Raw genomic sequence first — 26762 nt, forward strand, 5'->3', positions numbered from 1 at the left:
TCTTCTATACATCCATCTTTTCTTCTTTCATTTATCTATCACTCCATTCTTCCTTTCTTCCTTCCTCCCATCCAACCACAGTTCTACCTTCTTTCCATTCCACTCATCACTTGCTTACTGAACACCCATCACTCAACTATCAAGCCACGTTTTAAGACATGGGTCAATAGCCATCAGTGTGTCTAACCTGCTTGTGAATTGTTAAAACTAGTTTCGGAAATAATCAAATCAACCTTCTGTACATATTGTCTAGTGAACAGGTGCTGGAGTAGTTGGAGGGCCTTGTTGGATTTGTGTCCAGAACAAAATCTGGCGTCAAATTCAACTTATACAAGGAATGGAATCCTCCCAAGAAGTTCCCTACCTCATCTACTGTTCTTTTGGAGGTGGTGTTTCTCCTCCTAGGTCCTAAGTACCTCCCACATCCACAGGTACTTTGTTCCCTCGATTTTCATTCACTCACCTTTTTCTTTCCCTTCTCCCTTGCTGACTCTCTTCTCAATATAGAAACATGCTCAGTTTAAAGGAGGAATCTCTCCTTTTATCAATGTATTATTTTATCTGTTGTTTCAGTCCTCTAAAACTCATTGATGCTCCCTTCATTAGAATCCCTGAGGACCCGAATGTTGTCAGAGAACTTCTCACCTCATTGCAATTTGGCTATTCTGTAGCATTTGATGGAACTGACCATCACTCCTTCCTAAAACTCTCTCTTCCTCTGGCTTCTGTGAGGCCAGAATCTCTTGCTTTTCCTCCTATCTCTTGGACCACTCCTGCCTAGCCTAATGGCTAAGAACATGGGTTCCTAGTTGCCATATAATCTGAGTTCTTATCACTTACCAGCTTTAATGATCTTGATCAAATTACTCAACCTCTCTCTGTATCAGTTGACTCATTTGTAGAATGGGCTTATAATAGTCCCTTCTCAAACTGTGTTCCAATGAGGAATTTGATAGAACAGCATTTGACACAGAATAAGTGTTCTATAAACATTTGTTGTTATCATTATTGTCATCATCAACATTAGCTGTAATGTTACAACATCCATCATGGTACTATAATTATTCAACTACTTGCTTATTTAGCTTTGTTCCCCCAGTGCTTATTTCAATGCCTGAACATGAAAATAGATCAACATATATGTTTGCTAAAGGAATTTCTGGTGCAGTAATAAACTCCTAATTAACTCCTTTTTACCTGTTGGAAAAGAAGCCATTTTCTATGAGCCCCAAATAATGAGTGTAGGAGCAGTGGGTCCTTACTTGTCAACCGGGTTGAGTGTGGAAGAACTTGAGAAGAACTTGTCACTGTTCCCAAACCAACACTCTCTGTCATTCTGGTATCCGTAATGGGTGGTAAAGTTGTCCTGACTGGCTGCGTCCAAGTCTGCAAAGTACTGGCTGTAACCAAGGGTAATGCAGCAGTGCTTTGGCTCTCTGCCTCAAGGTTGGTGTCTACTATTCTTGGGGTAGCTGGTGAGGAAGTAATCCAATGGGGGAGTGGGCTGGTTGAAGAATCAGTGGTACGGAAGGTCAAAGAGGGGAATGGTATTGAAGCTGAAGAAGGTAGAGTCTCTGCAGTGGTGGGCATAGTAGCATCCCCAGGGCCTGATTCTGTCCTAGAAAATGGACTGACTGAAATGGCACCTGGAACTCCAGATGTAGCAAAGGAAGCCGTGGCCTCTGACAAAGAAGGTGTTAGTGTGTTATTAGCAAAAATGGTCTCAGCTGAAGACAGCATATCTATGCTTAGGTAACGTGTATTTTCTGATACAGGCACAGAAAGATGGGATTCTGGGACAGTTATGCCAGCAGACCTTGTAATGGAGGGGGAAGTGTAAAAGCGTGTGACTGTTTCCACTGGAATGTCTGTATACTGTGTAGACAGAGGCTGATCTGGTGCTGATACTTTCACAGAAGACGTAGCATCAGTCCTGGGACCCTTCAAACCATGAGTGGACAGAGGCGATGAAGGTGTGTTTGTGAGTGTGCTTGAGCTGGAATCCAAGACTATTCTTGTCTCCTTCAGTCTAGGAGTCAGATGGGAAAGTGTCTTCGTCTCAAAGGAGGAACGCATTGATGTGGAAAGAGTGGTCTCATACACGGAGGAAGCAGTACCCATAGGATATGTGGTGCTGGAGGACTCAGGAAAAATTGGGACAGAGGAACTTAGTTCATGTCCAGAACTGCTGGAACCCACAGTACTCATTATTGTGTATAGGGGAGGAAGAATTTTCGCTGTATCTATGGAGAATTCAGAGGTGGAAATTATCTCAACTGTGGGACTACTCAAAGTTGGAGGTAACGTGGTCACTGCCCCCAAGGTTATACCCAAAATGTCTTCGGTCTTCCCCAGACCACGGGTGAGAACTGAGGTCACAGGTGTAGGAGAGGAGGGGCTCCTCCCTGGTAATGTGGATGGCTCAGGGGAGGGTGTTGTCATGGCAGGTACAATCACTGGGGAAGAAGGAGAGCCAGTCTCTATCACAGAGGCAGGGCTTGGCCAAGACACATCCTCGGGACCTCTGCTGCTGAGAGTGGTCATCTCTGGGTGCGTAAAGCTGTGAGTCACAGTCGAGTGGATCTCTGCCCTTGAGGTGTTGGTTGTAGTGCCCAAGGTAAGTGGGTCCTGTGATGTAGGCTCAGTGGGACCTGTTTGGGTAGTCATGGTGACTTCTGCAGATTCTGTTGGCACAGGAGAGGCAGAGGGCCCGGTGATGATGCCTGCAGGAATGTCTGGCGACAACGTGTACTGAACAGGGCCAGGGATGGACATGCTGCTAGGGGAGATCGGTTCGGTCCTAGAGTTCTCAATAGTCGTATCAGTGGGTACTTTGGAAGGGACGGCGATTTTCTCTGTGGCTGTGCTGTTCTGCTGGATGTTGCGGGACTTCCTCAGTGGAGGACTCAGAGAGGATGTGGAGTGTATCTCAAACATTGTAGTTTCTAAAGAGTGAGGCATTGATGTAGAAACACTGGTGTCCCTAGAGGCGGAAGGAGTAACCGTTGGGGACGTGACATTCGATGGCTCTGATTCAGCTGCGGCAGAGGAATGTGCTTCGTGTCCAGAAATTGTGTTGGCCCGGTGGGTCCCAGCTGTGTTTCTGGAGGGCTGAATTGCATCTGTACCTGTGGAGGCTTCAGAGGTGGACAGTATCTCAATCCTGGGGCTCATCTCACCTGAAGGTGAACTGGACACAGGTTCCACACTTGTACCCAATGTGTCTTTGGTCTTCCCCAGACCACGAGTGAGAAGTGAGGTCACAGGTGTAGGAGAGGAGGGGCTCCTTCCTGGTAATGTGGATGTCTCAGGGGAGGATGTTGTCCTGGCAGATACAATTACTGGGGAGGTTGGAGAGCCAGTTTCTTTCACAGAGGCAGGGCTTGGCCAAGACACATCCTCGGGACCTCTGCTTCTGAGAGTGGTCATCTCTGGGTGCATAAAACTCTGAGTCACAGTCGAGTGAATCTCCACCCCTGCGGTATTAGTTGTAGCGCCCAAGGTAAGTGGGTCCTGTGAAGTAGCCTCAATGGGACCTGTTTGGGTGGTCATGGCCACTTCTGCAGATTCTGTTGTCACAGGAGAGGCAGAGGAGCTGGTGATCAGGCCTTCAGGGATGTCTGGCGACATCGTGGACTGAACAGGGCCAGCGATGGACGTGCTGCTAGAGGAGATGGGTTCGGTCCTAGAGATCTCAGTAGTCATATCAGTGGGTACTTTGGAAAGTACGGCTATTTTCTCTATGGCTGAGCTGTTCTGCTGGACAGTGCTGGTGTTCCTCAGTTCAGGAGTCAGAGAGGATGTGGAGTCTAGCTCAAACACTGTAGTTTCTAAAGAGTGAGGTGTTGATGTGGAACCACTGGTCTCCGTACGGGTGGAAGGAGTAAGCATTGGGGACGTGATAGTGGATGGCTCTGAGTCAGCTGGGGCAGAGGAATGTGCTTCATGCCCAGAACTTGTATTGGCCCCGTGGGTCCCAGCTTTGTTTTTGGAAGGCTGAATTCCATCTGTACCTGTGGAGGCTTCAGATGTGGACAGTATCTCCTTGGTCGTGCTGATCTCACTTGAAGGTGAACTGGACACAGGTTCCACACTTGTACCCAATGTGTCTTTGGTCTTCCCCGGACCACGAGTGAGAAGTGAGGTTTCAGGGGTAGGAGAGGAGGAACTCCTCCCTGGTAATGTGGATGGCTCAGGAGAGGGTGTTGTCATGGCAGGTACAGTCACTGGGAAGGATGGAGAGCCAGTTTCTTTCACAGAGGCAGGGCTTGGCCAAAACACATCCTTGGCACCTCTGCTGCTGAGAGTGGTCATCTCTGGGTGCGTAAAACTCTGAGTCACAGTGGAGTGAATCTCCGCCCCTGAGGTGTTGGTTGTAGTGCCCACGGTAAGTGGGTCCTGTGATGTAGCCTCAGTGGGACCAGTTTGGGTGTTCATGGTCAGTTCTGCAGATTCTGTCATCACCGAAGAGGCAGAGGGCCAGGTGATGGTTCCTGCAGGGAAGTCTGGCGACATCGTGGACTGAACAAGGCCAGGGATGGACGTGCTGCTAGAGGAGATCAGTTCTGTCCTAGAGATCTCAGTAGTCGTATCAGTGGGTACTTTGGAAAGGACGGCGATTTTCTCTGTGGCTGAGCGGTTCTGCTGGACGGTGCTTGTGTTCCTCAGTTCAGGAGTCACAGAGGATATGGAGTCTAGCTCAAACATTGTAGCTTCTAAAGAGTGAGGCACTGTTGTGGTAACACGGGTGTCCCTAGAGTTGGAAGGAATAAGCATTAGAAACGTGACATTGGATGGCTCTGAGTCAGCTGGGGCAGACGGATGTGTTTCATGTCCTGAGCTTTTGTTGGCCCCATTGATCCCAGCTGTGTTCTTGGAGGGCTGAATTGCATCTGTACCTGTGGAGGCTTCAGAGGTGGACAGTATCTCAATGGTGGTGCTCATCTCACTTGAAGGTGAACTGGGCACAGGTTCCACACTTGTACCCAATGTGTCTCTGGTTTTCCACAGACCACGGTTGAGAAGTGAGGTCACAGGAGTAGGAGAGGAGGGGCTCCTCCCTGGTAATGTGGATGTCTCAGGGGAGGGTGTTGTCATGGCAGGTACAATCACTGGGGAAGATGGAGAGCCAGTCTCTATCACAGAGGCAGGGCTTGGCCAAGACACATCCTCGGGACCTCTGCTTCTGAGAGTGGTCATCTCTGGGTGCGTAAAACTGTGAGTCACAGTCGAGTGGATCTCTGCCCCTGAGGTGTTGGTTGTAGTGCCCAAGGTAAGTGGGTCCTGTGATGTAGGCTCAGTGGGACCTGTTTGGGTGGTCATGGTGACTTCTGCAGATTCTGTTGGCACAGGAGAGGCAGAGGGCCCGGTGATGAAGCCTGCAGGAATGTCTGGCGACAACGTGTACTGAACAGAGCTAGGGATGGACGTGCTGCTAGGGGAGATCGGTTCGGTCCTAGAGTTCTCAATAGTCGTATCAGTGGGTACTTTGGAAGGGACGGCGATTTTCTCTGTGGCTGTGCTGTTCTGCCTGACGTTGCGGTGCTTCCTCAGTGGAGGAGTCAGAGAGGATGTGGAGTGTGTCTCAAACATTGTAGTTTCTAAAGAGTGAGGCATTGATGTAGAAACACTGGTGTCCCTAGAGGCGGAAGGAGTAACCGTTGGGGACGTGACATTCGATGGCTCTGATTCAGCTGGGGCAGAGGAATGTGCTTCATGTCCAGAAATTGTGTTGGCCCGGTGGGTCCCAGCTGTGTTTCTGGAGGGCTGAATTGCATCTGTACCTGTGGAGGCTTCAGAGGTGGACAGTATCTCAATGGTGGTGCTCATCTCACCTGAAGGTGAACTGGACACAGGTTCCACACTTGTACCCAATGTGTCTTTGGTCTTCCCCAGACCACGAGTGAGAAGTGAGGTCACAGGTGTAGGAGAGGAGGGGCTCCTCCCTGGTAATGTGGATGTCTCAGGGGAGGGTGTTGTCATGGCAGGTACAATCACTGGGGAAGATGGAGAGCCAGTCTCTATCACAGAGGCAGGGCTTGGCCAAGACACATCCTCGGGACCTCTGCTTCTGAGAGTGGTCATCTCTGGGTGCATAAAACTCTGAGTCACAGTCGAGTGAATCTCCACCCCTGCGGTATTAGTTGTAGCGCCCAAGGTAAGTGGGTCCTGTGAAGTAGCCTCAATGGGACCTGTTTGGGTGGTCATGGCCACTTCTGCAGATTCTGTTGTCACAGGAGAGGCAGAGGAGCTGGTGATCAGGCCTTCAGGGATGTCTGGCGACATCGTGGACTGAACAGGGCCAGCGATGGACGTGCTGCTAGAGGAGATGGGTTCGGTCCTAGAGATCTCAGTAGTCATATCAGTGGGTACTTTGGAAAGTACGGCTATTTTCTCTATGGCTGAGCTGTTCTGCTGGACAGTGCTGGTGTTCCTCAGTTCAGGAGTCAGAGAGGATGTGGAGTCTAGCTCAAACACTGTAGTTTCTAAAGAGTGAGGTGTTGATGTGGAACCACTGGTCTCCGTACGGGTGGAAGGAGTAAGCATTGGGGACGTGATAGTGGATGGCTCTGAGTCAGCTGGGGCAGAGGAATGTGCTTCATGCCCAGAACTTGTATTGGCCCCGTGGGTCCCAGCTTTGTTTTTGGAAGGCTGAATTCCATCTGTACCTGTGGAGGCTTCAGATGTGGACAGTATCTCCTTGGTCGTGCTGATCTCACTTGAAGGTGAACTGGACACAGGTTCCACACTTGTACCCAATGTGTCTTTGGTCTTCCCCGGACCACGAGTGAGAAGTGAGGTTTCAGGGGTAGGAGAGGAGGAACTCCTCCCTGGTAATGTGGATGGCTCAGGAGAGGGTGTTGTCATGGCAGGTACAGTCACTGGGAAGGATGGAGAGCCAGTTTCTTTCACAGAGGCAGGGCTTGGCCAAAACACATCCTTGGCACCTCTGCTGCTGAGAGTGGTCATCTCTGGGTGCGTAAAACTCTGAGTCACAGTGGAGTGAATCTCCGCCCCTGAGGTGTTGGTTGTAGTGCCCACGGTAAGTGGGTCCTGTGATGTAGCCTCAGTGGGACCAGTTTGGGTGTTCATGGTCAGTTCTGCAGATTCTGTCATCACCGAAGAGGCAGAGGGCCAGGTGATGGTTCCTGCAGGGAAGTCTGGCGACATCGTGGACTGAACAAGGCCAGGGATGGACGTGCTGCTAGAGGAGATCAGTTCTGTCCTAGAGATCTCAGTAGTCGTATCAGTGGGTACTTTGGAAAGGACGGCGATTTTCTCTGTGGCTGAGCGGTTCTGCTGGACGGTGCTTGTGTTCCTCAGTTCAGGAGTCACAGAGGATATGGAGTCTAGCTCAAACATTGTAGCTTCTAAAGAGTGAGGCACTGTTGTGGTAACACGGGTGTCCCTAGAGTTGGAAGGAATAAGCATTAGAAACGTGACATTGGATGGCTCTGAGTCAGCTGGGGCAGACGGATGTGTTTCATGTCCTGAGCTTTTGTTGGCCCCATTGATCCCAGCTGTGTTCTTGGAGGGCTGAATTGCATCTGTACCTGTGGAGGCTTCAGAGGTGGACAGTATCTCAATGGTGGTGCTCATCTCACTTGAAGGTGAACTGGGCACAGGTTCCACACTTGTACCCAATGTGTCTCTGGTTTTCCACAGACCACGGTTGAGAAGTGAGGTCACAGGAGTAGGAGAGGAGGGGCTCCTCCCTGGTAATGTGGATGTCTCAGGGGAGGGTGTTGTCATGGCAGGTACAATCACTGGGGAAGATGGAGAGCCAGTCTCTATCACAGAGGCAGGGCTTGGCCAAGACACATCCTCGGGACCTCTGCTTCTGAGAGTGGTCATCTCTGGGTGCGTAAAACTGTGAGTCACAGTCGAGTGGATCTCTGCCCCTGAGGTGTTGGTTGTAGTGCCCAAGGTAAGTGGGTCCTGTGATGTAGGCTCAGTGGGACCTGTTTGGGTGGTCATGGTGACTTCTGCAGATTCTGTTGGCACAGGAGAGGCAGAGGGCCCGGTGATGAAGCCTGCAGGAATGTCTGGCGACAACGTGTACTGAACAGAGCTAGGGATGGACGTGCTGCTAGGGGAGATCGGTTCGGTCCTAGAGTTCTCAATAGTCGTATCAGTGGGTACTTTGGAAGGGACGGCGATTTTCTCTGTGGCTGTGCTGTTCTGCCTGACGTTGCGGTGCTTCCTCAGTGGAGGAGTCAGAGAGGATGTGGAGTGTGTCTCAAACATTGTAGTTTCTAAAGAGTGAGGCATTGATGTAGAAACACTGGTGTCCCTAGAGGCGGAAGGAGTAACCGTTGGGGACGTGACATTCGATGGCTCTGATTCAGCTGGGGCAGAGGAATGTGCTTCATGTCCAGAAATTGTGTTGGCCCGGTGGGTCCCAGCTGTGTTTCTGGAGGGCTGAATTGCATCTGTACCTGTGGAGGCTTCAGAGGTGGACAGTATCTCAATGGTGGTGCTCATCTCACCTGAAGGTGAACTGGACACAGGTTCCACACTTGTACCCAATGTGTCTTTGGTCTTCCCCAGACCACGAGTGAGAAGTGAGGTCACAGGTGTAGGAGAGGAGGGGCTCCTCCCTGGTAATGTGGATGTCTCAGGGGAGGGTGTTGTCATGGCAGGTACAATCACTGGGGAAGATGGAGAGCCAGTCTCTATCACAGAGGCAGGGCTTGGCCAAGACACATCCTCGGGACCTCTGCTTCTGAGAGTGGTCATCTCTGGGTGCATAAAACTCTGAGTCACAGTCGAGTGAATCTCCACCCCTGCGGTATTAGTTGTAGCGCCCAAGGTAAGTGGGTCCTGTGAAGTAGCCTCAATGGGACCTGTTTGGGTGGTCATGGCCACTTCTGCAGATTCTGTTGTCACAGGAGAGGCAGAGGAGCTGGTGATCAGGCCTTCAGGGATGTCTGGCGACATCGTGGACTGAACAGGGCCAGCGATGGACGTGCTGCTAGAGGAGATGGGTTCGGTCCTAGAGATCTCAGTAGTCATATCAGTGGGTACTTTGGAAAGTACGGCTATTTTCTCTATGGCTGAGCTGTTCTGCTGGACAGTGCTGGTGTTCCTCAGTTCAGGAGTCAGAGAGGATGTGGAGTCTAGCTCAAACACTGTAGTTTCTAAAGAGTGAGGTGTTGATGTGGAACCACTGGTCTCCGTACGGGTGGAAGGAGTAAGCATTGGGGACGTGATAGTGGATGGCTCTGAGTCAGCTGGGGCAGAGGAATGTGCTTCATGCCCAGAACTTGTATTGGCCCCGTGGGTCCCAGCTTTGTTTTTGGAAGGCTGAATTCCATCTGTACCTGTGGAGGCTTCAGATGTGGACAGTATCTCCTTGGTCGTGCTGATCTCACTTGAAGGTGAACTGGACACAGGTTCCACACTTGTACCCAATGTGTCTTTGGTCTTCCCCGGACCACGAGTGAGAAGTGAGGTTTCAGGGGTAGGAGAGGAGGAACTCCTCCCTGGTAATGTGGATGGCTCAGGAGAGGGTGTTGTCATGGCAGGTACAGTCACTGGGAAGGATGGAGAGCCAGTTTCTTTCACAGAGGCAGGGCTTGGCCAAAACACATCCTTGGCACCTCTGCTGCTGAGAGTGGTCATCTCTGGGTGCGTAAAACTCTGAGTCACAGTGGAGTGAATCTCCGCCCCTGAGGTGTTGGTTGTAGTGCCCACGGTAAGTGGGTCCTGTGATGTAGCCTCAGTGGGACCAGTTTGGGTGTTCATGGTCAGTTCTGCAGATTCTGTCATCACCGAAGAGGCAGAGGGCCAGGTGATGGTTCCTGCAGGGAAGTCTGGCGACATCGTGGACTGAACAAGGCCAGGGATGGACGTGCTGCTAGAGGAGATCAGTTCTGTCCTAGAGATCTCAGTAGTCGTATCAGTGGGTACTTTGGAAAGGACGGCGATTTTCTCTGTGGCTGAGCGGTTCTGCTGGACGGTGCTTGTGTTCCTCAGTTCAGGAGTCACAGAGGATATGGAGTCTAGCTCAAACATTGTAGCTTCTAAAGAGTGAGGCACTGTTGTGGTAACACGGGTGTCCCTAGAGTTGGAAGGAATAAGCATTGGAAACGTGACATTGGATGGCTCTGAGTCAGCTGGGGCAGACGGATGTGTTTCATGTCCTGAGCTTTTGTTGGCCCCATTGATCCCAGCTGTGTTCTTGGAGGGCTGAATTGCATCTGTACCTGTGGAGGCTTCAGAGGTGGACAGTATCTCAATGGTGGTGCTCATCTCACTTGAAGGTGAACTGGGCACAGGTTCCACACTTGTACCCAATGTGTCTCTGGTTTTCCACAGACCACGGTTGAGAAGTGAGGTCACAGGAGTAGGAGAGGAGGGGCTCCTCCCTGGTAATGTGGATGTCTCAGGGGAGGGTGTTGTCATGGCAGGTACAATCACTGGGGAAGATGGAGAGCCAGTCTCTATCACAGAGGCAGGGCTTGGCCAAGACACATCCTCGGGACCTCTGCTTCTGAGAGTGGTCATCTCTGGGTGCGTAAAACTGTGAGTCACAGTCGAGTGGATCTCTGCCCCTGAGGTGTTGGTTGTAGTGCCCAAGGTAAGTGGGTCCTGTGATGTAGGCTCAGTGGGACCTGTTTGGGTGGTCATGGTGACTTCTGCAGATTCTGTTGGCACAGGAGAGGCAGAGGGCCCGGTGATGAAGCCTGCAGGAATGTCTGGCGACAACGTGTACTGAACAGAGCTAGGGATGGACGTGCTGCTAGGGGAGATCGGTTCGGTCCTAGAGTTCTCAATAGTCGTATCAGTGGGTACTTTGGAAGGGACGGCGATTTTCTCTGTGGCTGTGCTGTTCTGCCTGACGTTGCGGTGCTTCCTCAGTGGAGGAGTCAGAGAGGATGTGGAGTGTGTCTCAAACATTGTAGTTTCTAAAGAGTGAGGCATTGATGTAGAAACACTGGTGTCCCTAGAGGCGGAAGGAGTAACCGTTGGGGACGTGACATTCGATGGCTCTGATTCAGCTGGGGCAGAGGAATGTGCTTCATGTCCAGAAATTGTGTTGGCCCGGTGGGTCCCAGCTGTGTTTCTGGAGGGCTGAATTGCATCTGTACCTGTGGAGGCTTCAGAGGTGGACAGTATCTCAATGGTGGTGCTCATCTCACCTGAAGGTGAACTGGACACAGGTTCCACACTTGTACCCAATGTGTCTTTGGTCTTCCCCAGACCACGAGTGAGAAGTGAGGTCACAGGTGTAGGAGAGGAGGGGCTCCTCCCTGGTAATGTGGATGTCTCAGGGGAGGGTGTTGTCATGGCAGGTACAATCACTGGGGAAGATGGAGAGCCAGTCTCTATCACAGAGGCAGGGCTTGGCCAAGACACATCCTCGGGACCTCTGCTTCTGAGAGTGGTCATCTCTGGGTGCATAAAACTCTGAGTCACAGTCGAGTGAATCTCCACCCCTGTGGTATTAGTTGTAGCGCCCAAGGTAAGTGGGTCCTGTGAAGTAGCCTCAATGGGACCTGTTTGGGTGGTCATGGCCACTTCTGCAGATTCTGTTGTCACAGGAGAGGCAGAGGAGCTGGTGATCAGGCCTTCAGGGATGTCTGGCGACATCGTGGACTGAACAGGGCCAGCGATGGACGTGCTGCTAGAGGAGATGGGTTCGGTCCTAGAGATCTCAGTAGTCATATCAGTGGGTACTTTGGAAAGTACGGCTATTTTCTCTATGGCTGAGCTGTTCTGCTGGACAGTGCTGGTGTTCCTCAGTTCAGGAGTCAGAGAGGATGTGGAGTCTAGCTCAAACACTGTAGTTTCTAAAGAGTGAGGTGTTGATGTGGAACCACTGGTCTCCGTACGGGTGGAAGGAGTAAGCATTGGGGACGTGATAGTGGATGGCTCTGAGTCAGCTGGGGCAGAGGAATGTGCTTCATGCCCAGAACTTGTATTGGCCCCGTGGGTCCCAGCTTTGTTTTTGGAAGGCTGAATTCCATCTGTACCTGTGGAGGCTTCAGATGTGGACAGTATCTCCTTGGTCGTGCTGATCTCACTTGAAGGTGAACTGGACACAGGTTCCACACTTGTACCCAATGTGTCTTTGGTCTTCCCCGGACCACGAGTGAGAAGTGAGGTTTCAGGGGTAGGAGAGGAGGAACTCCTCCCTGGTAATGTGGATGGCTCAGGAGAGGGTGTTGTCATGGCAGGTACAGTCACTGGGAAGGATGGAGAGCCAGTTTCTTTCACAGAGGCAGGGCTTGGCCAAAACACATCCTTGGCACCTCTGCTGCTGAGAGTGGTCATCTCTGGGTGCGTAAAACTCTGAGTCACAGTGGAGTGAATCTCCGCCCCTGAGGTGTTGGTTGTAGTGCCCACGGTAAGTGGGTCCTGTGATGTAGCCTCAGTGGGACCAGTTTGGGTGTTCATGGTCAGTTCTGCAGATTCTGTCATCACCGAAGAGGCAGAGGGCCAGGTGATGGTTCCTGCAGGGAAGTCTGGCGACATCGTGGACTGAACAAGGCCAGGGATGGACGTGCTGCTAGAGGAGATCAGTTCTGTCCTAGAGATCTCAGTAGTCGTATCAGTGGGTACTTTGGAAAGGACGGCGATTTTCTCTGTGGCTGAGCGGTTCTGCTGGACGGTGCTTGTGTTCCTCAGTTCAGGAGTCACAGAGGATATGGAGTCTAGCTCAAACATTGTAGCTTCTAAAGAGTGAGGCACTGTTGTGGTAACACGGGTGTCCCTAGAGTTGGAAGGAATAAGCATTGGAAACGTGACATTGGATGGCTCTGAGTCAGCTGGGGCAGACGGATGTGTTTCATGTCCTGAGCTTTTGTTGGCCCCATTGATCCCAGCTGTGTTCTTGGAGGGCTGAATTGCATCTGTACCTGTGGAGGCTTCAGAGGTGGACAGTATCTCAATGGTGGTGCTCATCTCACTTGAAGGTGAACTGGGCACAGGTTCCACACTTGTACCCAATGTGTCTCTGGTTTTCCACAGACCACGGTTGAGAAGTGAGGTCACAGGAGTAGGAGAGGAGGGGCTCCTCCCTGGTAATGTGGATGTCTCAGGGGAGGGTGTTGTCATGGCAGGTACAATCACTGGGGAAGATGGAGAGCCAGTCTCTATCACAGAGGCAGGGCTTGGCCAAGACACATCCTCGGGACCTCTGCTTCTGAGAGTGGTCATCTCTGGGTGCGTAAAACTGTGAGTCACAGTCGAGTGGATCTCTGCCCCTGAGGTGTTGGTTGTAGTGCCCAAGGTAAGTGGGTCCTGTGATGTAGGCTCAGTGGGACCTGTTTGGGTGGTCATGGTGACTTCTGCAGATTCTGTTGGCACAGGAGAGGCAGAGGGCCCGGTGATGAAGCCTGCAGGAATGTCTGGCGACAACGTGTACTGAACAGAGCTAGGGATGGACGTGCTGCTAGGGGAGATCGGTTCGGTCCTAGAGTTCTCAATAGTCGTATCAGTGGGTACTTTGGAAGGGACGGCGATTTTCTCTGTGGCTGTGCTGTTCTGCCTGACGTTGCGGTGCTTCCTCAGTGGAGGAGTCAGAGAGGATGTGGAGTGTGTCTCAAACATTGTAGTTTCTAAAGAGTGAGGCATTGATGTAGAAACACTGGTGTCCCTAGAGGCGGAAGGAGTAACCGTTGGGGACGTGACATTCGATGGCTCTGATTCAGCTGGGGCAGAGGAATGTGCTTCATGTCCAGAAATTGTGTTGGCCCGGTGGGTCCCAGCTGTGTTTCTGGAGGGCTGAATTGCATCTGTACCTGTGGAGGCTTCAGAGGTGGACAGTATCTCAATGGTGGTGCTCATCTCACCTGAAGGTGAACTGGACACAGGTTCCACACTTGTACCCAATGTGTCTTTGGTCTTCCCCAGACCACGAGTGAGAAGTGAGGTCACAGGTGTAGGAGAGGAGGGGCTCCTCCCTGGTAATGTGGATGTCTCAGGGGAGGGTGTTGTCATGGCAGGTACAATCACTGGGGAAGATGGAGAGCCAGTCTCTATCACAGAGGCAGGGCTTGGCCAAGACACATCCTCGGGACCTCTGCTTCTGAGAGTGGTCATCTCTGGGTGCATAAAACTCTGAGTCACAGTCGAGTGAATCTCCACCCCTGTGGTATTAGTTGTAGCGCCCAAGGTAAGTGGGTCCTGTGAAGTAGCCTCAATGGGACCTGTTTGGGTGGTCATGGCCACTTCTGCAGATTCTGTTGTCACAGGAGAGGCAGAGGAGCTGGTGATCAGGCCTTCAGGGATGTCTGGCGACATCGTGGACTGAACAGGGCCAGCGATGGACGTGCTGCTAGAGGAGATGGGTTCGGTCCTAGAGATCTCAGTAGTCATATCAGTGGGTACTTTGGAAAGTACGGCTATTTTCTCTATGGCTGAGCTGTTCTGCTGGACAGTGCTGGTGTTCCTCAGTTCAGGAGTCAGAGAGGATGTGGAGTCTAGCTCAAACACTGTAGTTTCTAAAGAGTGAGGTGTTGATGTGGAACCACTGGTCTCCGTACGGGTGGAAGGAGTAAGCATTGGGGACGTGATAGTGGATGGCTCTGAGTCAGCTGGGGCAGAGGAATGTGCTTCATGCCCAGAACTTGTATTGGCCCTGTGGGTCCCAGCTTTGTTTTTGGAAGGCTGAATTCCATCTGTACCTGTGGAGGCTTCAGATGTGGACAGTATCTCCTTGGTCGTGCTGATCTCACTTGAAGGTGAACTGGACACAGGTTCCACACTTGTACCCAATGTGTCTTTGGTCTTCCCCGGACCACGAGTGAGAAGTGAGGTTTCAGGGGTAGGAGAGGAGGAACTCCTCCCTGGTAATGTGGATGGCTCAGGAGAGGGTGTTGTCATGGCAGGTACAGTCACTGGGAAGGATGGAGAGCCAGTTTCTTTCACAGAGGCAGGGCTTGGCCAAAACACATCCTTGGCACCTCTGCTGCTGAGAGTGGTCATCTCTGGGTGCGTAAAACTCTGAGTCACAGTGGAGTGAATCTCCGCCCCTGAGGTGTTGGTTGTAGTGCCCACGGTAAGTGGGTCCTGTGATGTAGCCTCAGTGGGACCAGTTTGGGTGTTCATGGTCAGTTCTGCAGATTCTGTCATCACCGAAGAGGCAGAGGGCCAGGTGATGGTTCCTGCAGGGAAGTCTGGCGACATCGTGGACTGAACAAGGCCAGGGATGGACGTGCTGCTAGAGGAGATCAGTTCTGTCCTAGAGATCTCAGTAGTCGTATCAGTGGGTACTTTGGAAAGGACGGCGATTTTCTCTGTGGCTGAGCGGTTCTGCTGGACGGTGCTTGTGTTCCTCAGTTCAGGAGTCACAGAGGATATGGAGTCTAGCTCAAACATTGTAGCTTCTAAAGAGTGAGGCACTGTTGTGGTAACACGGGTGTCCCTAGAGTTGGAAGGAATAAGCATTAGAAACGTGACATTGGATGGCTCTGAGTCAGCTGGGGCAGACGGATGTGTTTCATGTCCTGAGCTTTTGTTGGCCCCATTGATCCCAGCTGTGTTCTTGGAGGGCTGAATTGCATCTGTACCTGTGGAGGCTTCAGAGGTGGACAGTATCTCAATGGTGGTGCTCATCTCACTTGAAGGTGAACTGGGCACAGGTTCCACACTTGTACCCAATGTGTCTCTGGTTTTCCACAGACCACGGTTGAGAAGTGAGGTCACAGGAGTAGGAGAGGAGGGGCTCCTCCCTGGTAATGTGGATGTCTCAGGGGAGGGTGTTGTCATGGCAGGTACAATCACTGGGGAAGATGGAGAGCCAGTCTCTATCACAGAGGCAGGGCTTGGCCAAGACACATCCTCGGGACCTCTGCTTCTGAGAGTGGTCATCTCTGGGTGCGTAAAACTGTGAGTCACAGTCGAGTGGATCTCTGCCCCTGAGGTGTTGGTTGTAGTGCCCAAGGTAAGTGGGTCCTGTGATGTAGGCTCAGTGGGACCTGTTTGGGTGGTCATGGTGACTTCTGCAGATTCTGTTGGCACAGGAGAGGCAGAGGGCCCGGTGATGAAGCCTGCAGGAATGTCTGGCGACAACGTGTACTGAACAGAGCTAGGGATGGACGTGCTGCTAGGGGAGATCGGTTCGGTCCTAGAGTTCTCAATAGTCGTATCAGTGGGTACTTTGGAAGGGACGGCGATTTTCTCTGTGGCTGTGCTGTTCTGCCTGACGTTGCGGTGCTTCCTCAGTGGAGGAGTCAGAGAGGATGTGGAGTGTGTCTCAAACATTGTAGTTTCTAAAGAGTGAGGCATTGATGTAGAAACACTGGTGTCCCTAGAGGCGGAAGGAGTAACCGTTGGGGACGTGACATTCGATGGCTCTGATTCAGCTGGGGCAGAGGAATGTGCTTCATGTCCAGAAATTGTGTTGGCCCGGTGGGTCCCAGCTGTGTTTCTGGAGGGCTGAATTGCATCTGTACCTGTGGAGGCTTCAGAGGTGGACAGTATCTCAATGGTGGTGCTCATCTCACCTGAAGGTGAACTGGACACAGGTTCCACACTTGTACCCAATGTGTCTTTGGTCTTCCCCAGACCACGAGTGAGAAGTGAGGTCACAGGTGTAGGAGAGGAGGGGCTCCTCCCTGGTAATGTGGATGTCTCAGGGGAGGGTGTTGTCATGGCAGGTACAATCACTGGGGAAGATGGAGAGCCAGTCTCTATCACAGAGGCAGGGCTTGGCCAAGACACATCCTCGGGACCTCTGCTTCTGAGAGTGGTCATCTCTGGGTGCATAAAACTCTGAGTCACAGTCGAGTGAATCTCCACCCCTGTGGTATTAGTTGTAGCGCCCAAGGTAAGTGGGTCCTGTGAAGTAGCCTCAATGGGACCTGTTTGGGTGGTCATGGCCACTTCTGCAGATTCTGTTGTCACAGGAGAGGCAGAGGAGCTGGTGATCAGGCCTTCAGGGATGTCTGGCGACATCGTGGACTGAACAGGGCCAGCGATGGACGTGCTGCTAGAGGAGATGGGTTCGGTCCTAGAGATCTCAGTAGTCATATCAGTGGGTACTTTGGAAAGTACGGCTATTTTCTCTATGGCTGAGCTGTTCTGCTGGACAGTGCTGGTGTTCCTCAGTTCAGGAGTCAGAGAGGATGTGGAGTCTAGCTCAAACACTGTAGTTTCTAAAGAGTGAGGTGTTGATGTGGAACCACTGGTCTCCGTACGGGTGGAAGGAGTAAGCATTGGGGACGTGATAGTGGATGGCTCTGAGTCAGCTGGGGCAGAGGAATGTGCTTCATGCCCAGAACTTGTATTGGCCCCGTGGGTCCCAGCTTTGTTTTTGGAAGGCTGAATTCCATCTGTACCTGTGGAGGCTTCAGATGTGGACAGTATCTCCTTGGTCGTGCTGATCTCACTTGAAGGTGAACTGGACACAGGTTCCACACTTGTACCCAATGTGTCTTTGGTCTTCCCCGGACCACGAGTGAGAAGTGAGGTCTCAGGGGTAGGAGAGGAGGAACTCCTCCCTGGTAATGTGGATGGCTCAGGAGAGGGTGTTGTCATGGCAGGTAGAGTCACTGGGAAGGATGGAGAGCCAGTTTCTTTCACAGAGGCAGGGCTTGGCCAAAACACATCCTTGGCACCTTTGCTGCTGAGAGTGGTCATCTCTGGGTGCGTAAAACTCTGAGTCACAGTGGAGTGAATCTCCGCCCCTGAGGTGTTGGTTGTAGTGCCCACGGTAAGTGGGTCCTGTGATGTAGCCTCAGTGGGACCAGTTTGGGTGTTCATGGTCAGTTCTGCAGATTCTGTCATCACCGAAGAGGCAGAGGGCCAGGTGATGGTTCCTGCAGGGAAGTCTGGCGACATCGTGGACTGAACAAGGCCAGGGATGGACGTGCTGCTAGAGGAGATCAGTTCTGTCCTAGAGATCTCAGTAGTCGTATCAGTGGGTACTTTGGAAAGGATGGCGATTTTCTCTGTGGCTGAGCGGTTCTGCTGGACGGTGCTTGTGTTCCTCAGTTCAGGAGTCACAGAGGATATGGAGTCTAGCTCAAACATTGTAGCTTCTAAAGAGTGAGGCACTGTTGTGGTAACACGGGTGTCCCTAGAGTTGGAAGGAATAAGCATTGGAAACGTGACATTGGATGGCTCTGAGTCAGCTGGGGCAGACGGATGTGTTTCATGTCCTGAGCTTTTGTTGGCCCCATTGATCCCAGCTGTGTTCTTGGAGGGCTGAATTGCATCTGTACCTGTGGAGGCTTCAGAGGTGGACAGTATCTCAATGGTGGTGCTCATCTCACTTGAAGGTGAACTGGGCACAGGTTCCACACTTGTACCCAATGTGTCTCTGGTTTTCCACAGACCACGGTTGAGATGAGAGGTCACAGGAGTAGGAGAGGAGGGGCTCCTCCCTGGTAATGTGGATGTCTCAGGGGAGGGTGTTGTCATGGCAGGTACAATCACTGGGGAAGATGGAGAGCCAGTCTCTATCACAGAGGCAGGGCTTGGCCAAGACACATCCTCGGGACCTCTGCTTCTGAGAGTGGTCATCTCTGGGTGCGTAAAACTGTGAGTCACAGTCGAGTGGACCTCTGCCCCTGAGGTGTTGGTTGTAGTGCCCAAGGTAAGTGGGTCCTGTGATGTAGGCTCAGTGGGACCTGTTTGGGTGGTCATGGTGACTTCTGCAGATTCTGTTGGCACAGGAGAGGCAGAGGGCCCGGTGATGATGCCTGCAGGAATGTCTGGCGACAATGTGTACTGAACAGGGCCAGGGATGGACATGCTGCTAGGGGAGATCGGTTCGGTCCTAGAGATCTCAGTAGTCGTATCAGTGGGTACTTTGGAAGGGACGGCTATTTTCTCTATGGCTGAGCGGTTCTGCTGGACAGTGCTGGTGTTCCTCAGTTCAGGAGTCAGAGAGGATGTGGAGTCTAGCTCAAACACTGTAGTTTCTAAAGAGTGAGGCATTGATGTGGAAACACTGGTCTCCGTACGGGTGGAAGGAGTAAGCATTGGGGACGTGATATTGGATGGCTCTGAGTCATCTGGGGCAGAGGAATGTGCTTCATGCCCAGAACTTGTATTGGCCCCGTGGATCCCAGCTTTGTTTTTGGAAGGCCGAATTCCATCTGTACCTGTGGAGGCTTCAGATGTGGACAGTATCTCCTTGGTCATGCTGATCTCACTTGAAGGTGAACTGGGCACAGGTTCCACACTTGTACCCAATGTGTCTTTGGTCTTCCCCGGACCACGAGTGAGAAGTGAGGTCTCAGGGGTAGGAGAGGAGGAACTCCTCCCTGGTAATGTGGATGTCTCAGGGGAGGGTGTTGTCATGGCAGGTACAATCACTGGGGAAGATGGAGAGCCAGTCTCTATCACAGAGGCAGGGCTTGGCCAAGACACATCCTCGGGACCTCTGCTGCTGAGAGTGGTCATCTCTGGGTGCGTAAAACTCTGAGTCACAGTCGAGTGAATCTCCGCCCCTGACGTGTTGGTTGTAGTGCCCACGGTAAGTGGGTCCTGTGATGTAGCCTCAGTGGGACCAGTTTGGGTGTTCATGGTCACTTCTGCAGATTCTGTCATCACCGAAGAGGCAGAGGGCCAGGTGATGGTTCCTGCAGGGAAGTCTGGCGACATCGTGGACTGAACAAGGCCAGGGATGGACGTGCTGCTAGAGGAGATCAGTTCTGTCCTAGAGATCTCAGTAGTCGTATCAGTGGGTACTTTGGAAAGTACGGCGATTTTCTCTGTGGCTGTGCTGTTCTGCTGGACGTTGCGGGGCTTCCTCAGTGGAGGAGTCAGAGAGGATGTGGAGTGTGTCTCAAACATTGTAGTTTCTAAAGAGTGAGGCATTGATGTAGAAACACTGGTGTCCCTAGAGGCGGAAGGAGTAACCGTTGGGGACGTGACATTCGATGGCTCTGATTCAGCTGGGGCAGAGGAATGTGCTTCATGTCCAGAAATTGTGTTGGCCCGGTGGGTCCCAGCTGTGTTTCTGGAGGGCTGAATTGCATCTGTACCTGTGGAGGCTTCAGAGGTGGACAGTATCTCAATGGTGGTGCTCATCTTACTTGAAGGTGAACTGGGCACAGGTTCCACACTTGTACCCAATGTGTCTCTGGTTTTCCACAGACCACGGTTGAGAAGTGAGGTCACAGGAGTAGGAGAGGAGGGGCTCCTCCCTGGTAATGTGGATGTCTCAGGGGAGGGTGTTGTCATGGCAGGTACAATCACTGGGGAAGATGGAGAGCCAGTCTCTATCACAGAGGCAGGGCTTGGCCAAGACACATCCTCGGGACCTCTGCTGCTGAGAGTGGTCATCTCTGGGTGCGTAAAACTGTGAGTCACAGTCGAGTGGATCTCTGTCCCTGAGGTGTTGGTTGTAGTGCCCAAGGCAAGTGGGTCCTGTGATGTAGGCTCAGTGGGACCTGTTTGGGTAGTCATGGTGACTTCTGCAGATTCTGTTGGCACAGGAGAGGCAGAGGGCCCGGTGATGATGCCTGCAGGAATGTCTGGCGACAACGTGTACCGAACAGGGCCAGGGATGGACATGCTGCTAGGGGAGATCGGTTCGGTCCTAGAGTTCTCAATAGTCGTATCAGTGGGTACTTTGGAAGGGACGGCGATTTTCTCTGTGACTGTGCTGTTCTGCTGGACGTTGCGGGGCTTCCTCAGTGGAGGAGTCAGAGAGGATGTGGAGTGTGTCTCAAACATTGTAGTTTCTAAAGAGTGAGGCATTGATGTAGAAACACTGGTGTCCCTAGAGGCGGAAGGAGTAACCGTTGGGGACGTGACATTCGATGGCTCTGATTCAGCTGGGGCAGAGGAATGTGCTTCATGTCCAGAAATTGTGTTGGCCCGGTGGGTCCCAGCTGTGTTTCTGGAGGGCTGAATTGCATCTGTACCTGTGGAGGCTTCAGAGGTGGACAGTATCTCAATGGTGGTGCTCATCTCACTTGAAGGTGAACTGAGCACAGGTTCCACACTTGTACCCAATGTGTCTCTGGTTTTCCACAGACCACGGTTGAGAAGTGAGGTCACAGGTGTAGGAGAGGAGGGGCTCCTCCCTGGTAATGTGGTTGTCTCAGGGGAGGGTGTTGTCTTGGCAGGTACAATTACTGGGGAGGTTGGAGAGCCAGTTTCTTTCACAGAGGCAGGGCTTGGCCAAGACACATCCTCGGGACCTCTGCTGCTGAGATTGGTCATCTCTGAGTTTGTAAAACTCTGAGTCACATTCGAATGAGTCCCTGCCCCAGAGACCTTGGTCGATATGTCCAAGGTAAGTGTGTCCTGTGATGTAACCCCTGGGGGACCTGTTTGGGTGGTGATGGTCATTCCCGAAGATTCTATCATGAACATGTATATAGAGGGGCTAGTTCTGCTTTCTGTAGGTGTGTTTGGAGAAGTTTTGAAGTGAGCAGGGCTAGAGATAGATATCCTGCTAGAGGAGGTAACTTGTGTCCTGGTGACCTCAGTAGTAGCATCATTTGTAGACACATTGGAAATGACAGTGCTTGTCTCTGTAGCAGAGCTGGTCTCCTGGTAGGTACTTGTCTCCCTAAGTCCAGTATTCAGAGAGGATACTGACTCTCTCTCAATCTTTATAGTCTCAGATGAGCCAGACATTGATGTGGGAGCAGTAGTGTCCCACATGGTAGAGGAGGTAACCACTGAAGATTTAATTTTGGGTGGCTGTGTGGGGGCCAGGACAGGAGAATGTGATTCATGTTCACAACTGGTAGTCTCTACATGTGTCATTGCTGTGTTTGTGGAAGGATGAATTGCTTCTATATCTGTGGTGACAAACATCTCATCTGAGCTACTCCTCAAATTTGGGGGTAAACTGGTATCAGTTTCCAAACTCGTCCTCAACATGTCTCTGGTCTTCCCCAAGCCGAAGTTCTCAGGCAAGAGACCTGAGGTCTCAGGTAGAGTAGAGGAGGTACTTTGCCCTTGTGATGTCAACAAAACATGAGAAGATGAGGTTGTGTCAGAGATAGGTGCTAGGGAAGAGGAAGAGGTGGTTTCTCCCACAGAGGGAGGGTTTGTCCATGACACACCTTCAGGACCTTTGCTCGTTTGAGTGGTTATCTTTGACTGTGGAAATCCCTGAGTCACAGCCAAGTAAGTCCCTGACAAGGAGTCTGTGGCTAATGTGTCCATGGTAGGTGCACCCAGCAATGTAGTCCCAGAAGGACCTGTTTGCATGGTGATGGTCATTCTTTCAGAGTCTGTTATGTCAGGGAAGGTAGAGGGCCTGGTGATGTCTGATGACCTTGTGGACTGAGCTAGATCTGGGCTGGAAATTCTGTCAGAGGTAGTGACTTCTGTCCCGGACACCCTAGTAATAGCAAAAGAACTTAGGGAATGGACACTACTTATCTCTGTGGTTGAGTTGGTATCCATGTAAATACTGGACTCCCTCAGTTCAGTGGTCAGGGGGTAATCAAACTCTCTTCCAGCCCTTGTGGATTCTGGCCAGGTAGTTGCTGATGTGGAAACAATGGTATTCAGCATGATGGAGGTAGTATTCATTGGATATGTGCCCATGGATGACTCTGAGTGTGCTGGGACAGTGGAATGAAGATCATGTTCAGAATTTGAGGGCCATACTGTTGTATCTGCTGTGTTTGTAGATGGGTGAATTGTCTCTTTGTCTGTGGTAGGTTCAGAAGTGGCTATTCTCTCATATGTGCCATTTTTCCAATTTGGAGATGAAGTTGTCCCAGATTCCAAGCTTATGCCCAGTATATCTGTGGTCTTTAATAAGCCTGGGGAGTCAGTAACCTCCTTGATGGTCCCTCCTGAGACAGAAGAGACATTTATCACCTCAGTGTTCAGAGATGTGCTTGAGCTTGATTCTTCTTCCCTCATCCAGGAATGAGATGTAGCTCTTGCCTCTGTTGTAGGAGTCCTTATCCCATTCACCTGGGGAGTTGAATATGGAGTTCTTACTGTATATGGGATTAAGTCCAGAGTTGTTGCTTCTGGTCTAGACATATACCCTGGATCTGCAGAAGCTGTGATGTGAAGCTGGGTAGAACTCTGCTCTACTTCTTTGCTGGCAAGATCTGGCCTCCCTGATAAAGTGACTTTAGAGCTATTTACCATTGTAACAGGTGTGACCTCACTTGTAATGTCCTCTGTGGAGGAGGGCAGCTGTGAGGTAGTTGGGCTGATCATGTTCTCCAAAGGGAGTTCTGAAGGAGTTGTAACCTCCTGAAGAACTGAGGTAGAGGTTATGGCTGATGACACAGAACTCCCAGTGGCCCAGTCAAGAGTGGGCAGAGAATCAGGCAGAGGAGTGGATGGGAGGATCTTTGGGATAGTCTTTGTATTTGGATGGTCCATGGAAGCCACTGAAACATGCAAGGCTTCTGTTTCTCTTCTACTGGGAGTCCAACTTGTGCTTAAAATGTCAGGAACTGAGGTGCTCATCCTCTCGACACCAGAAGTTGAGGTGGGCATAGATGCAGTTGTGTCTAAAGGACTCAATGTCCTTACACTTGTGCTGGCCTCTGTCTTTTCAGCTGAAGCAAAGGAGGATGGGATGGTTAGGCTGGTTCCACTGACAGTCACAAGGCCATGGGGGGTAGACACAGAGCCTGATTCAGTGCTTGACGCTATGGATGAAGTTGTGCTCATTGCAGAAATTGCTTTAGGAGAACCTGTGACTTCCAAGATTGAAGCCATGTCTGTGATAGTCCTGGAGCCTGTTGGGGCAGGAGCAGCTGTGGATGACCAGGTGGGTGGGTGCTGTAGGGCAGATGTGCTGGTCTCTGTAGCCAGGGTGCTGTCCATGGTGCTCACACTTCCTTTTGGGCCGGGCATAGTAGTCAGGACTGAATTGGTTTCCATAGTGGTGATCGTGGTGGTGACAAGTGGAGTGGGAGCTATGGTTACCTCCATGTTGCTCACTCCTGCACGGTATGAGGTCTGTGATAGTTGCCCAAGAGTAGAGGCAGCATCACTATTTACTACACTTGTGATGGTTGCCAGTGTCGTAGACCCCACGGAGGGGAATGTGACAGATGGTAAAGAGCTCATTTTTCCTCCTGAGGCATTGGTGATGCTGGTAATGTCTTGGCTTTCAGAGGTCAGAGATGCTAATGTGGTTTGTTCTACGGAGGTTTTATGCAATGTGTCTTTGGCCTCAGGGCATTTATCAAGAATCAGGTTACTCCCAGTTGTCTGCTCTGACCATGGGCTAGCAGATGAATAAGCCTCACTCACAGATATACTTGCCTGTTGTTCATCTGTCATTGTATCTTTACTCAGAACAGTGGAAGGAATGACTGTGATGTTGACCCTTGTCTTGGTTATAAATTCAGATTTATCTGTCACTGAGCTCATGGTTACCATCTGGGTTGTCACAGAGTCCGGGATGGCCACAGGGTCTTCAGGACTAGTGGAAGATGTGTTCAGAGAGACATGTGTGTCCACGGTGGTCCCTCCAGTGGAGCCAAGCCACGTGGATAAATTCATTCCAGTTGTCCTTGGAATCAGATTTGGGCTTGTTTGTGGACCAGTCCCTATGTTGCCTTTAGGATTTGACTCTCGGGAGACAGAGGACACTGTGCCCAATGACTTTTTGGTCCCTTCTGGAGTCCCAAGATGGGGGTTGGTCCCAACCTCAGATTGGGAGAGTGAGACCCATTCTGTAGTTGCTGTCCCTTTTGTTGGTGACTTGGCTGGTGTCATGAATCCTGTGGGCAGGTGAGAGAGGCTGATGCCGCTACTCTCTATGGCTGTGGACTGAAGTGTGACTGGTTCCACTGTGGTCTTCATAGGGACAGTTGCTGTTGAAGTATTCCAAGAATGTCCCAGAGTGTACTTCATTTCTGGGCTGGTGCTGGGCTCCTTGGAACTTATGATTTTGAAGGCTGTAGCCATTTCTGGGCTTCTTGTGGACATACCTGTGATTGGAAAGTGAATTGGTAGGAGATATGCAAACGGTACAGGAGTCCTGATTGACAGTATCATTTATTCCTTCCTGTGATTTCAACTCAAACTATTTCCTATTTCTCCAGAAAAGAAAATGTTAACCCTCTCATACCACATTTCAAGACTCTGGACACCAGGGAACATACTGACCATCCCCAAAGATGGATCAAAGTGTTAGGGTTAGTGGGGTGAGGGCTTTGACCCTCTTGTTTACTCAGAAGAAATTGTTACCTGGAACTCAGTGTACTACATACCCTACAAAGAAGGGCTCTTTGTACAAGGAAGGATGTGATGAACCTGGACTCTACCCATGCACGAGGCTTCCCCTACCCTATTTTACTTTTCTCCTTGGAGCCTGCCCTTGCGGAACCAGTTTCAGCTTATAACTTCGAGCCTCCGCTAGATGCCCCAAATCTTAGTTCACTGAAAAGCCACTTAAGGATTTATATTTGAGAAGCAACAGAATAGAAGGGTGATAAAATTCTTTTCCTTTACCTTCATCCTCTTTCAAATTCATCTCCCTCTCCGAACCCTTTTCCTATCGTTGAGGTAAAGGGCATGTAACTGCCACAGGGATAAGGAAAGCTCGACCTAAGAGCACTCTTTTTTACATTATCCTCACCAACTTGGCATAGCCAAGGACCATGATCCCTTCCTCTACTGTAACAAAAGAAGACTGTATCACCTCAAGTCTGTCTGTGCCCTCCCTGTCAACACAAAATTCCAGTGAGGATCTCCGATTTAGAAAGATCCTTCACCCTGGTGCAAGAGAAAGTGTGGAGGGAACTGACCTTGTGGCATTTTCTCCTGCTGAATTGATTGGCTACTAATCATATAAATTACTGAGTGAAGCAATAACAGTGTTCCGTTAATACAATCTCTAGGAAAAAAATAACCAACTTTAGAGTGACAAGAAGCCAAAGAAATCGATTTCAAACCTAGTCATTTTACTTCCTTAAACAATCCAATTTTTGACCCCAAGGATGAAGAGAGAGGACCCAAATGGGTCCTCTTAGACTTGAAGAAAATAGAGATATGCTCTTACTTACCCACATTGATCATATTCATAAGAGATGAGGGGTTACTGGTTGGCGAAGTGGTACTTCCATATTCTCCTTGACTCAGCTCCCTGGTGGTGCTTGCCACAGACTCATCAGGGCCTGAAGTAAAAGATAGAGGTGTTACCTTTGCATTCCCTAAGAATACGGACCTATAAGGAACATTCTCACTAGACACTGGCTTAGCAGTGCCCTCATTTGTCTCTGAGAAGGCATTTAAAGAGTAACTGTCTTTTTTACATTAAATCAAACCCTCAAGATGTTCATAAGGGATGGAAAGCTTTTTGTTAATTGTGGGGACTTCTGATCTGATTGGTCTCAACATATAAATTTTTAAAACTATCTGTCTCCTTAGAACAAGTAGGGTCTTCATCACTCTATTATACCTTTATTCATTTTGAAATATTCATATATAACATGAGTTAAATCCAGCAAAATTGTTGTAGTTATTGAGGAGTCTGGCTCCTAGGTAGAAAGCTGTGTGTGATTTTTCAGGCCCAACCATAGGCAATTACCTCAAGGATATTAACTTCAAATAGGAAATCTGTCCTCCCCACACCAGACTTTGTGCACAGCCAATACACTGAAGTTGCTCTAGACAGTTGCAGTCGAGGACTTGGGTCCCTCTTGACCAGCCATACTCTTATGCATTCCTAGACCAGGAGCCCTCATTCCTAGGTCTCTTTATTTATTATTATTTTTAATAGATCTTTATTGGAATATAATTGCTTCACAATACTGTGTTAATTTCTGTTGTACAACGAAGCAAATCAGCCATATGCATACACACGTCCCCATATCCCCTCCCTCTTGAGCCTCCCTCCCATCCTCCCTATC

At 50.7% G+C, this 26762-nt stretch overlaps 1 protein-coding gene across 1 annotated transcript in view; it reads right to left on the minus strand.

The window, feature by feature from the left end:
- Positions 1–24837, minus strand: part of MUC16 (mucin 16, cell surface associated) — a 56042-nt gene extending 31205 nt beyond the window's left edge. Inside the window, 1 exon segment of the mRNA XM_032625601.1 lies at positions 1263–24837. Within this exon segment, the coding sequence (XP_032481492.1) occupies positions 1263–24837 (23575 nt within the window).
- Positions 24838–26762: the final 1925 nt, after the last annotated feature.

Source organism: Phocoena sinus, chromosome 3 (assembly GCF_008692025.1).
Source record: "Phocoena sinus isolate mPhoSin1 chromosome 3, mPhoSin1.pri, whole genome shotgun sequence".
Classification (NCBI taxonomy): Eukaryota; Metazoa; Chordata; class Mammalia; order Artiodactyla; family Phocoenidae; genus Phocoena; species Phocoena sinus.